The sequence below is a fragment of the Pararge aegeria genome, chromosome 22 (genome assembly GCF_905163445.1).
Source record: "Pararge aegeria chromosome 22, ilParAegt1.1, whole genome shotgun sequence".
Classification (NCBI taxonomy): domain Eukaryota; kingdom Metazoa; phylum Arthropoda; class Insecta; order Lepidoptera; family Nymphalidae; genus Pararge; species Pararge aegeria.
In genome coordinates this window covers 10,106,438-10,120,675 of record NC_053201.1, presented here as the reverse complement: position 1 = coordinate 10,120,675, position 14,238 = coordinate 10,106,438, and the positions used below count along the sequence as shown (strand labels likewise).

Below are 14,238 nucleotides of genomic sequence, written 5' to 3'. Positions count from 1 at the left end.
TACATAAATAGCACTATTAGAGCTGGTTTAGCATAAGATAAGTAATTTCGATACACACGGTACAAAATTTAAAGTTTAAAAGCCATAGTTTTTACTAATCGACACAGGTAAAGCAGGAGAGCATAAAAATGAAGAGATCGCCATGCATTTGAACGCGTTAGGTTTAATTTCGAGCACTACATCATGCTTAGGGAGCTTTAATTTGCATATAAACCTTTGATCTGTAGGACTCCGGCGGTATGTGACTGTTAAACACCTGAAATACATGAAATAATGCAATGCTTCCCCTTCCTACACAAATTTGTTAGCGTTACGGGGTACAGATAGGTATTATAAAAGTAAACCAAAAATAAAACATTCGAACGTACCAAATTTATACAAATGTTGTTATCTTTTGCAAGTTTTCTAGTTAACAAGCGACACCAGGTTGCAGATAATCGTCAATTTACAACCAAAATAAATAAATAATTAATCAATAATTAAAAATTCAAAATAATCATGATTTCAATCAAATTAAATCTCGTATCCTTATCTAAAATAAAGAGCACAAAAAGGAAAATGTACTTAATTCCATCCGTCCTCTGAAGATATTGGATAAGCTTGATTACTAATTTGGGGTGTTAGTGCGTAAGAAATATTCAGTACTAAGAAAATTGCCGTTGTTTACCACCACATACATCTCGGAGAGAATCATGAGCCGTAGTCGGATACAGGTATGAAATACTAACGTTTGATAATATTCGTTTAAGCCCGCCAACCCGCATCGGAGCAGCATGGTGGTTCAAAGCTCGAAATAGATATCTCTATGACTGCCTTCAGTTAGTGTTATTTTTGTTATTCAGTCAGTAGTCTAGAACTCCAAAATAAATTGACAAATTGCTCTGGTGTCACGTTTGCTAACTTGATAACGTGCAATAATAGGTGTACTGATCGACAGTTGGTTTTATTGTCAGGTAAATGACCACAACTCTTGAACAACGAGATCAGTGGCGTAACAAAATAGTAAATACTTAAAAAAAATTTATAGGTATATCAGGTTATACTGTAAAATTTCACAGTATCAGTTTGGAGCTAGGAAAAAGATAGTGGGCGTCGACCCCGTGTCCCAGAGAGCATGTTAAGGCCTAAGGCCAGTCGGACTAAACAGTCGATGATTATAATTATGGAATACTTAAACGAACTACTTTTATTTTTTGTGACTCCAGTTTGAGCAGTTCAAAGTTTGTTGGTCAAGGGGTAAAACGTTAAAAGTTCAAAATTCTTTATCAAACTTGAATATGAAATAAACTTTTTCGACCGTCATTTGTGGAGGTTAAAGTGTCCCTTGAGTTTAAGGGTCCCGAGGTATTATCGCGCCTAGCCCAAGGGCAGTTACGCCACTGAACGTATTTCTACTATTGCAGAGCAAAAACATCGTCATTTTGGTACCTCCGTGGTGGTGGGATATATTATTGACAAAACATTGTGTACATCATTTGATAGAAGTGAAAATCTAAAGAAATACACATTCAAATACTTGTTGTTTGGTGCAAAGACAGTGATTTTTGCAATAGACCAATGATAAGATTCCATAATGTTACATTATTGACATAAACCATAAATAACCAGTAATATTACATAGTCCTAGATTATACACAGTTAAGATATGATACTTTTTATTATTTGTATATTTACATGAAAACATCTATCAAATACTAAATAGATAGCATCAAAATTCTGTATTCATTCAGAGGAGGTATGGTACCAGTGAGTTAATGAGCAATTCTATACAAGGACTTTGAACAATATTAAACTAAATCCGCTTGCTGTCAAAAAAAGTTTTCACTTTGGGATTTCGGCCTATTTTTGTCAATTAACTCACTAGTGAAAAAAGCCAATTTACTCGTTTTTAAGGTACGAAAGAGCAATAAAATTTAAGGAATATATTATTTTAAGTAATACTATATACTATATACTGGTGCTAATTCTGTTGTCAATAAATCGCACATAACTCAAATGACAAATCTAAAAGAAGTGCTTCTTTATCCAACAGTTCCGTTGTGAAAAGTTAAACCTTTAAATTCTTTGATTTTGTATGGGACTTCATATCTATTCATAGTTCATTATTGATCGAAGTTCAAGGAGGCTAAATACCAATAAGCTGTTTGCACCGGCGTTACATCGATGCGATAAAGAACGATGGCTTCGGTGTGTAGTATATTAAATGAATATACTACGACAATACACACATCGCTATCTAGTCCCAAAGTAAGCGTAGCTTAGCTTGTTATGGGTAATAAGATGACTGATGAATAATTTTATGAATAATATGCATAAATACTTATAAAATACAGATAAACACTGAAAAACATTCATGTTCATCACAGAAACATTTTCCAGTTGCGGGAATCAAACTCACAGCTTTGGACTCTGTTACTCAAGTGTAAGTTGTTTGACTCAAGGCACTAGACTGTTATAAAGAGTCCTTTTAACGTTTCAACCACACGTTCATAGGATGAGTGGTTTAAAAGTTCAATATGATTAGGACTAATTCGGTCAGAGGTTCAAACTCAGTTTCAGATGTGTTAATCAGTGTTCCATTGGTTCAATCTGACTAAGCAATGTATGTTTTAATGGTTTATTCAGGGATGGTTAGTTCAAGGGTTCATTAAAGCGACGGTCACAACAAGGCGTCTAGCCTGCGTTTTAGCGTCGTTCAAATTGTGTGACCAATCACTACTCTTGCTTTAACAGAGGTGTTTTGTGATTGGTCGCGCGGAGGATGTAGATTTGATCGCCACAAGGGACGCAGATTGCACACCACAGTATGGCCTTGCCTCAAAGTATGATTCGTGTAAAGGGTTATTAAAGGATGATTTGTTCAACGGTTAAATGTATGTAAAGGATAGATGGTTGTACGGTTCCTTGCGACTCACGGGACTAGAGGGCGGGCGCGGCCATGGTGAGGGCGTGGCGTCATAGTCATCATGCGCGGACGAATGTGAGGCGCCGCCGGGTGACGGCGATGGCGCCGCGCTGCCCGGCCCGTAGTCCTTGCGCGAACTCTTCGGCGTGCCGCAAGGCTCCTCGCCCGAAGCTGAAATCACAACATACACATTGAGCTGCAAGTATAAGAAAGTTTCCGCACAATAAATAAGGCAATACGCCTTGAGAAGAAAAAAACATTTTGCTCGTATGATAAATGACGTCAACAAAGGTAATCGGACAATATTATCTTAGTATAGTGTCACTACTGAGATGGTAGATGAATAAGTACGTCCATATAGAAGAGAACGATGGATGTCTTGCCACTTAAGTACCATCATATGAAGGAGAAGAAATAGCACTTTCGCTACTGATGAGATTGAGCTTTATTGGAAATCTCGCTCAGATTATGGTATGGAAGAGAATAGATAAGAGTGTCGTTACTGATAATGCTATGGTTGAGAAGAAGTGAGAGTTCGCTATGGGTAATGCTATGGTTGAGAAGAAACGTCTCACTACTGTTGACGGTTAGGAAGAAATCTATTGGAACCTCGCCACTGATAATGAGAATGATAATAGTTGTAGTCTTAAGACTGTGAGTCTCACCAGCCGATGCGTTACTAAGCGTGCTCTGCTGGCTGCCTTCGTCCAACGGTGTGCCGTCGGGTCCGGTGGTGACCAGCGCAGTGGCGGGCGCCGCGGGCCCGTTGTCGTGCGCCTCGCCCGGCGCTGTGGGCGGCGGCATCGCCTCGCCGGGCGGACCCATGTGCCGGCCAGCTTGCTGCAACACCAAATTCACTATGTATAACTTTATGAAAGAAAACTGTTTAATTCTATAAATCAACGTTAACGTTTCAAACTATACCAATTACGATGGAAATTGGAAAGAATATAGATTGTATCCTGAGGAAATAGAAAATCACATAAATATTATACTTTTTAGTTTTAGACAACAGACACAGGGATAAATAATGTATAGAAACGAAGAGTGGCATGACGAGACGTGAAGAAATGGCGCTTTTCGAAATGGTAATAATCGAAATCATATTAAAATGGATGAACTAATTTGGATGAACATAATCTGCTAGCAAAGGTTTTTGAATTTGAAATAAAGCTACCTTTTTATGAAGCGAAAGGGAGTTCTTTGGTTTCTCAATCTTTTCGCAGTAGATAACATTAGTATGGCAGCAAGAAAACATTGCTTATTCATTTTATTTTATTTATTTATTTAATGAGGACACCAACAGGTTACAACAAAAACAATTACATACAAGCTAAACAATAATAAAATATGTTGTAACGTAATCCCACTTAGAGGTTACCTGAGCATGCTTAAAAATAAAAAATTACAGATAAGGTCGAGAAAAAAATAGAATCAAAATAAAAACAAAAATAGTACTAGCAGAAGATACCAGTGCGGTAGTGTTACATTATATAGTCTTTCCAAAGAGACTCATCACAGAATATACTAGGTCCACTAAGGTAACATACCTTTATTGGTGGGTAGTGCTGCGAGGGGTGCGGCGGCGGCGTCGGCCTGTAGCCGCCGTAGGGGTAGGGATGGTGGTTGCGCGGCGGATACGCGTAGGACTGCGGCGGGTAAGGCGCCGGCTTGTACGGGCTGTGATGAGGGTAGGGCTGCGGCAACATGGCGCCGGGTGGAGGCGCGCCCGAGGGCGGAGGCCCGGCGCCGCCCGTGGCACCCGTGCCCGGCCTGCCCGGCACGGTGGGCCCGCTGCCGTCGGACAGGGACGACGACGGCCGCGGTGGCATCGGTACGTTCTGGGTACCTGGAACAAGCGACATGTTACCATTAAATTACATCCTAGTAGTAAGAGCTTTTTGTGACGGATATCGCCATGTTAATTTTTAACGTTGAAAAGAATTACTGTATCAATGCCACCGCTATGCAAACAATCAACTCGATTTTTGCCACAGAGATAACTAACTAGTTGAAATGACGGACTATATCATAGGTTTTTGATCTTGGAAAAATATGAAATTTCCAAATCGTTCTGGACTACTTCGTTCGTATCATGTGTATTAATAACTTTAGTACAACATGATAATCATGACGTGCAACACCTTGGCTGCATCTTCTTGAGTGTGGTCAATGCACCTATCTACTAAGTATCTAATATTCCATTGTAAGACTCGCAATAAAGTAGAACGATTGTTGTAAGTATTAATAAAGCAATTCTTTGACCTAATTGTATTCATGATAATTTTTTTTTTAATTTTGTAAGTTTTGACAGATTTACTTAAAAGAAAAGCACCTTAAGCCGCAGGTACAACAAAGGTCAATTAAAAACTGTACTATCTCGTTTCCAAATTATCTTCAAAAATATTATTACGGGGAACCCATTAATAAATTAGTAATCGTTTCCGAAACATAATAACAATGATAAGATCCAACGTTTACGATAATCGCCCTGCATTAAACTGAATGGGTTAACAGATAACAAACAATTGAAGGATACTTTTATTAGGTCGTAAAACGCCTTCTAACAAGTATCAAGGTTAGTACACGGGGTGCGTTCGCTTTTCGGCGGGATGCAAACAAACCATGCTGTGGGATGGGACGGGACGGGAGAACTTGAATTAAATTGTATCCGAGAGTGCAAGCGACGAATGTTTCCGTGTGTGATCGATCCGTGGCTCACACAGCTCGGCGCACTTCGCACACACAATTTGAATAATACAGTTAACGAGGGCTTAGGCGGGCGTACATCAATCGGGAGGAGAAACGCATCGGCACACCTTAGTACGGATATTGGCGTCGAATTGCGTTTTCGAGTGTCACGAATATTTTAAAAGTGCGATAGTCTGTGATTTTAGGGTAGGGGATTGCACGTACTCGAAACTTCTTTATTCTAATGAGCTTACCAAAATCGCTTAAAATTTGATATTAATAGAAAGTGTTGATAAAACTAGACAATGTTTTATTAGATATGACCATCTTAAAACTAATTTAGAAGAATCTACTAAAAACTAGAGATATGCCTTGGATATTGGAGCTTTAATGTAAGCACACTTAAAAAATAGAGATTTTCTAAAAGGCATATTCTACATATATGGGCGATGTCTAAGAGAGGCTATTTTGTCTGTCGAAAAACTCTTAGTAGGCCTCAGCCAAGCCCTGTGGAGCTGGAATTAGGAATACATAGCAATTTGGCGGTGTCCACCCCCGTGCCTCGAAAGCTGGTTATATCTATGAGTTGCTGTTATATCAATAGGCGGAGAATGATACTTTATTTATTGTTTTTATAGAGGACTTTAAGCGATTGTTTATTATCAAATATTTTACTAAAAACGTTACTTTAATAACTATGCAAACACAAGTAAGTATATATTTTAATAAAAAAAACTCGCGCTGCCAAATTATGTGCTTTGTATGTGAACAGTTGGCAGCCTGATGGAAGTTTACTGAATTTGGCAGCTGTCTGTACAAGTGTGGACGAACTTAAGCTTTAATACTTATACAATTAGATCCATCTCTCTGTCTTTCACAATAGATGAGTCAAAATTGTTTCGATTTTCGAAAACGACTTAACGAATGCCAACGCGGAAATCTCACACTAAGGCCACGGATCACTTTCGTTTTCCGGCACGTGAGCCGCATACATACGCCCTGCGAATTCTCGTTGCACTTTATAGTGGCGGTACTCCCGTATATGTGCATACAGCATGCGACATGCACGCAGCACATTGACCGAGAGCGAGATGCGAACGGCGGTGATTTGCGACGACGAAAGTGGTATTGCAGCTTTTATGTAGGTCGATTTGAACTTATGTAGTTATGTAAACTTGCGTGACATAACTCGCGCCGTTGTCGCTAATCTCAATACCCTCAGTAGATCAATGGTTCATGGAGGCGAGCAGTTATCCGATAGCTCGTAGATTTAAAACTCATCGAATGCCCACAACATTTTTTACGATTATATAATACAAAGTTTATCGTCTTATTGGAGAAGAAGACGGAAAAGAAGGCCTTCTGCTCTTTGCTGGTTCTTAAGTCGTACATTCTGTACTACAGAGCTGTAAATGCCTTTACAATATTTATTTGGCTCCTTTTTTATTTCAACTACAGTCGCTACTAGCAAACGATGCGATGCGATGTTTAAGCAAGCGCAAAAATCTAATTCTCAGGTGTAAGCAAATGCTTATACCTGAAAATATATAACAATATGATATATGAAAATATATAATAAATATAAAACAAAAATAAAGGTGGGTATTCAAGTTTTCTGGGCATTCGGAGGTCAGAAATCAACTAGTCTCGAGTGTTCCTAAATATAAATTAAGGACATGGATGGTGTGGAAGGAGGAATAAAGTGTTCTAACTGTAAAGTCAGTGTTCTTCTTTCAAACACAGTACAGTACGGAAATATAGAAAGTACGACTTCATAACGAGAAAAAACATTACGGCCCATTGGGAACGTGCAAATCGCTTATACTAAAGGTACTGATTAAGAACTGTCCGTGACACGGTCTCGATGTTAACGGCCGAATGACGATGTTATCACGTGCAAGGGACGACACTTTAATCTCAGCGAGCAATTATTATCGGCGCATTATAATAATGTCGGCGTCGATCAGACAACCGGCAGACGGCGAGGCGGCAGTGAATCATACCGAATGGAGCATATATTATGCGGCCCACCTAGTACGTATCTACATTATACGTAGATATTTGTTTAAGGTGACCATTATTGACGGCAAGGCAACTGGGTCAGCCTTTTTAAGGATTGTGTGTTGCTTTTAACCAGAACGCTTGTCAAAGCGTCACCGTGGGCGAGCACGGTACGTGTGTTAACTTTTGGGTATATTGAAGTTGACAAGAGGCTACTATCCTAAGGGCGCCTTAAAGTTTAAAGTCATTTATCAGATGTCTTCGCAACGGTTATAGCCTAGTGATTAACACTTCTAACTGACTAACAGTTCGATCCTCGGCACGCACTTCTAACTTTTCAGAGCTATGTGCGAGTTTTCAATTCAATATCACTATTACGGTGACCGAAAACATAGTAAGTAAACCTGCATGCCAGAGAGTTCTCAGTAACGCTCTCAAGTAGTATGTAGTTTACCAATCCGCATTTGGCCAGGTTGGCCGCATTTGGCCAGGGTGGTCGGCATAAACCCTTCTCATTCTGAGAAGAGACCTGTGCCCGGTAAGGGGTTGATAATGATGATTTATGAGTAATCAGATGTTTTCGTTTCATTGATTTGAAGGGTTGTGCTTGGGCAAAGATATTGATAAATTTTAAACTTATTCTTTTTTATAGATAAGAATACGCGTTTCACCATACTCATGGTGCACCATAACTAGATAATGCTTTTTCAAAACGCTCCTAATACAATTATTATTTTCACGTAGTTTAAAGTACTTAGGTACCTACTTTTTTACCGACCTTTTATTTTTATCTAGATAGACAATTAATTAAATTAGTGTCATCAACTTCTATGACATGCGTAAATTTAAAACGATGATTCACAGAAACGTGATGAATGTATGATAATCTAACTTTAGTCCGATACAATTGATTTATAGGTTCACACAGATAAGTCTATGCACACGTTTGTTTAATCCTAATAGACTTATAGCTAAATAGGGGCAGTGAGAGTAAGAATTTAGTTTTTTTTCGAAACACTAAATGGTAGAATGCATTTAATATACCGCTCGTAGGTACTAATAGTGCAAGAAATACGAACCGCTTGTACTCCGCGAATATCTCGAATCCCACGCATTATAGTTCCCATATCGAGCAATTACCGCCGCCTTTTTTTACCGGGACAACACTTTTACAGGTGTCCAAGTTTTTTTTTTTAATTTAATGTTTATTATACGACATTTTTACACCATTCAATATCTAATAACATCAAAGCACTCTCTTTTTCTTTGCTGGTGTTTAGGAAGATGCAGCTAAATTAGACCGGTGTCTGTGCTAGACGCAGCAGGAGACAAAAAATATTCCTGGTTTATTCAAACATTCTCAGTTTTTATAGATACTATTAAATTATATTAAATGTTCAATTGTGGTTCCTTTCAATTTAATAATTTTAGCTATTATTATGATTTATTAATTTAACAGCACATTTATCGTCAAAATCTTCAAAGGTAAATCTTAAATTTTTTAGTCTGTTACACAAATTTGGCAAGGCAAGGCACAATATAAATGTAATGTAATGATGTATATCAGTATACACACAAGAACACACACATCCACCTACAGCTTTGCATGTTAACATATTTTGAAATACATAGGTACCTAATTTAAATATCGTGAATGCGCATAATCATTAATGTCACTAGCTTTTGTTTGGATCCGTGGTGGAAGTTTGTTGCCGTCACAGAGGTTTCCTAGTTAGGCGGCAACAATGTTACATACCAGAACATTGTGGCATCGAAGACAATGACGGTTTCACCTAGGTTTTTATTATGTATTGTTTTAGTTATATAATAAATAAAAATGAAACCGATATGTATACATTTTGGCTAATATATCGCCTCGCTAAAGCAAACTATATCGAGACATTTAAAGCGGTTCGGAAACGTGCAGGCGGCCACTCAGCCGCACAACCAGCTCTGTCAAGGGCACCCGCAGTCCAGGCCGAGGTCTTTACTTTCCCCCCTCGAGCGCGGCCCGGATCGTGATCGTGAACATGGCAAAGGCATGCGTTAATGCGGCCATTTCAACTTTATCCGAAAGGCACAATATCATCAGTCAATCATCGGTATCAGCCTTACTAATAATAACGCTAATGACTTAGGTTTTTTTGAACGCGCTTAGTTTGGGAAATAGCAGTCAGATTTGAAAAAAGGTTGTTTGCATTAGATCACCCAAGTCTTGAGTAATTCTTTATAATTTTTAACAATTGTACCGCTGAGGATTAAAAATAACGACGAAAGACTGTAATTTTAAATTTATATCGATAAAAGTAGTTGGTTGATATTTGGAATTTTAATATGTAAACATGTTTCGTGACTTATGTCAGATCAGGATTTTCTACGACAACAGAGGTTAAATAGCTGATTAAAGTTTATTTTTTGGAGCTTCTAGAAACAGGAGACCGATTTAAGAACCTTTTTCATATTGACCGTATAATTCTTAAGGAGGTTATTAGTAGATACAGGTTATTTAACATCAAGTTACGACCCCTAGGAGACTTGTCGCGGTTGGTCTTAGTTTATTGTGTAGAATAGCGGCATAAAGTTTGTGTGAGAAATTATAATGTTGTAGGCGCATAAAATTATTATTCTTATTACGCGCTTTGATCACGGTTCGATGTACGGATATGTTTATTTATTTACCAAACAGGATTTAAAAATAAACGTTGTTACCTAGCTTATCGGCCAAAGAGATTTTGATAACATTTTGCATAGAGGAAACTTGCATCTTGGAGAAATACTCTTTTTCTTTCTTATCCCAGGAAGACAAACGGTTTTAAAAAAACCAAAGCCAGCGGGCTATTATACAATAAAGCTTAAAAGTCGCTTAGAGATATAAAATGCAAAACGTCATCATTATATGTCCCAAATCGAGGGGTTTAATTGAAAAACACAGTGACCCACTTGCGTACGCAAAAACCCAGTATAATATTATGGTGCCAATGTATTAAAGTCGCTGGACCGGAAGCCCCAACGAGATGAATCACGCTTCCACGAATCGATACGATCGTAGGTTGTCTCAACTCTCGCAACAGGTGAATCGATTGTTATAATCATCTGAATTTCCCGCCTCGAACATTGCCAACTAAAATACATCTTTAGATGGGGGTGTACTCTTGCAATCGATTCTAATTTCCAAAAAAAAATAATCCGATTAATACCTATAACAATGAAAGTAAATTGTTTGAAATTACTATCGAAAGCCCTTTTGTTTCACAGCCATCAGCCTTGCTTCACAGTCCCCCACTGCAAGCCTTATTCTGCACGCATTTCTGTGTTAATAACAGATGTAGTTTCAATGAAATACCTAACTATCAGACAATAGTCACCAACCCACCCAAAGCTAATTAATACATTTTTACCTTTAGCAAAAAGCGATGACGACCCTAAATCTCAGTTTGCAACCGAAGTTCCAGAATGAAAAAAAGGGCTTAGCCGGTTTTATGACGGCACCTTCCATAGTGGCTCGCGTAATTTCTGGCATTTAAGAAGAAATATATAGCTTAGACCCGCTGCCAGAATTGTACCTGGATAGGTAACAAACTCCCGACTCACAGGCAGGTAAATGTTATTGTCAAGTTGTAGTTACAACGACTGACATGGAAGGCTAAACGTGACCTCCAAAACACGGAGAGAGGTATAGACTTAAACTCGAACCGAAACATCAAGTCGAAAGAATAGTTTTCAAGAGTAAGCATGAACCACCGAAGCAACAGATCCAATCACAAAATGGACCTTAAGTATACGTAGATATAGTACATTCTCTTTTGTACTACGAGGTTTAACATAATTAGTATGTGAACATACACGCTACGTTGTATCGATATCGTGTGCTGTGTGCAGAATGCGGTGTTGCGGGCGGCAATGTACGGCGAACCACGTACCGGAGCCGCCTACGGTAGGCCGACATTCCGTGGAAATTATCATCTGTACCTAACAGCTAACTATCTAAGCTACTGGCAGTACTTAGTAGGGTGACCCTTGAGCAGGCAGATGTCGTAGGATGAAAGAATCCTTATCAGTTATTTTGTTACTTTTAGAGTGCTTTATTTGTACGCATTAGTGAACATTTATGCATACAGACAACAACATCATAATAAACACTCCTGTAGTCAGGTAAAAAGGAATAGGTATAATACAGAGGAATTTTTTATTCAGCTTTCTACAACTGTTTAATTGACTGCTATATATCAAACACTAAGTGACCTAAGCTGAAAAAGATATATTGAGCCGTAACAAAAATATGCCTTGCCATGCCATGTAGGATGAAAGAGGATTGATTACACGCGACTGAAACGCGAACGATAAGATTGGTAGTATGTAATGTGGGAGAAATATGTATAAGAAAGGATATAGTAAGATAAAAACAGAGGTGGATGGATATGTATGTGGTCGTGTATTTTTTCATATTATAAACCCTAGCATTTATTCATTGAATTTTTAGTTTAACTGAAAAGTTTAATTAACTTTTACACTCTGGCAATTTAAATGCTGTCTTCTCTTGAAGTGAGAAAAAGACTGCACTGCTGTTGCGAAGCGACATTTATTACTAAAGCCCTCAGAACCAACGTATTTAAAAAATAAATACAAAAATATGACTTCGGGACTGAAAAATGTCGGCTAGATTGATGAACGGTGCCAACAAAGTAAAAAGATAGATGGGTTGGAACGTTTTCGCATAACTACTCCAATTAGTACATTCAAATAATTTATTAACATTCGTTTATTTATTCCCAATATAAATTATGCCGTATGCAGCAGTCAACTAGCCAAGAACTCGTTGTATGCGAAGTAAACTTGAATCACAAATATCCGTAACTGGTTCAATAAGTTATGTATCGCATTGACCCATTAAACTAATTGCGTAAATAGTGGAAACACAGCGTTTAGTCGGAGCATTGGTTTTGTAAACAACATTGTAAAAGATGACATTCTGTCTTTAAGATTTTATAATATTGCAAACAACCTTTTGCCCGCGACGTCAGTCGCGGTCGTTTTGCCTTTTTAACCGTCCTGCGTTATTTGTTTCCTGACATAAAAAGTACCCTATGCCCACATATGATGGATACAAGCTACATGTGTGCCAAATTTAATTCAAGATCGGTACAGAATTTTGGCTAAGGATAAGTAACAAACAACCAAACAATTTCATTAACGCAGAAGTGTGTCATTTTTAAGTCAAGTTTATTTAAATATAACTGTCAATAGATGCGAAATGTTGAAATATTGTGTAGATGTTAAGTACAATAACACTAACAAAATAAATTGTATCAGATTGTTGGAAACAGAAAAACAGGAGTGGGTTTTTCATCACGACGTTTACCGAAAAAGTTCAACTAACCAATATGTGCCCAACGACCATAACCGTCAACAGACGCGGAATGTTTACATCTCGTGTAGAATGTACTCAAATGGTACACACAGACGGTACTAACAAGAATGGCCTAGTTGAAACCAAAATCGTTGCTCGTTGCATCTTTGTTCAGTACGTTTTCGAGCTATTTCAATCGCTGGCCGTTGACAATGTTAAAAAAAGAAAATTTATTTCGAAAAAAAAAAACATATTTTGAAAATAATTATATGGGTTCGAATTGAGTTCTCATATTTTTACTATTATTATTAGCCGGTTAATAACTGCAAAGCATTTTATCATTACCGACCCACTCCAAGGCTAGTCTGACATTAATAAATAAAGAGCACATGTACTGGTAAAAAAAAACCGTTAAAATGAAATCTATAAATTTAAATTAAACAATTATTTTTGATTTCTTATTCAAGGACACTCAGCCATTTCGATTTGTGATCCCAGCTGCTCACCGCCTAATCGTATTCATTTAATGGGCGAAAAGTGATAAATTCGTGAGTCAAGGTCACCAGAGGGTTCAACATCTCATTCACCCCGTTCCACCCTCTTTGCTAATGGTGCGAGACATTCTTTCAACTCCGCCCGCCACGCTCTCGTCTGGTAAAAATATTTACCGATTCGTACCCCATATTCCGGTAAATAGGATCCCAAATATATATTACAGGATTAGGTAAGTACTGTAACGCACTTCCCCCTCATGCCCTATTAACTTACTTCTGTAACAAGTTTATTTTTGTAGGGATGTAACTCGTAAGCTGATAACGGATGGCTTTACAATATGAAAGAACCAGGTTCGATTCCCGGGGCTTTAGGGACTATCCCGGGGCATTTCTAAAGAATCAGGTCACGATCTAAACGTTACATACGTTTTACTCTTTAATGCATTTTACACAAAAAACTTTTTTCACAACACTTCTTACGTCGGAGCTCGTAGGTTACAATGGAACTTTAAATGCTTTTGAAGTAACGATAGTTGAAAACTATATTGTGGTTTGTATCAATTTCTACTTCAATTCGGTGGTAAAAGCTAGTAATATTGATTAGGCACAATCTATATATTTATTTATGTATTAATGGTGATGTCAGATCAAAATACAGTTGCCACCACCCTACTTCTTCCCGCGGGTGTCGTACGAGGCGACTAAGGGAATATAACGTAGAACGGGCAGCAGCGTCCTCTGTACTACTACTACCATCTACTGCGAACGCTAACTGGTCTACCCAGCGTGGTGATTACAGG

At 38.2% G+C, this 14,238-nt stretch overlaps 1 protein-coding gene across 8 annotated transcripts in view; it reads right to left on the bottom strand.

Annotated features, from left to right (window-relative positions):
- The window catches only part of LOC120633608 (trithorax group protein osa-like), a 164,887-nt gene that overhangs the window by 15,938 nt on the left and 134,711 nt on the right, over positions 1-14,238 (bottom strand). For 7 of the 8 annotated variants that reach the window (XM_039903841.1, XM_039903843.1, XM_039903846.1 and 4 more), the window contains 4 exons: positions 4,456-4,754; positions 3,571-3,745; positions 2,916-3,076; positions 215-256 (listed from right to left, as the gene is read on the bottom strand). In XM_039903841.1, coding sequence (XP_039759775.1) covers positions 215-256; positions 2,916-3,076; positions 3,571-3,745; positions 4,456-4,754 — 677 coding nt within the window. The remainder of the gene's footprint in view (positions 1-214; positions 257-2,915; positions 3,077-3,570; positions 3,746-4,455; positions 4,755-14,238) is intronic. The other variant, XM_039903844.1, reaches the window with a different exon arrangement.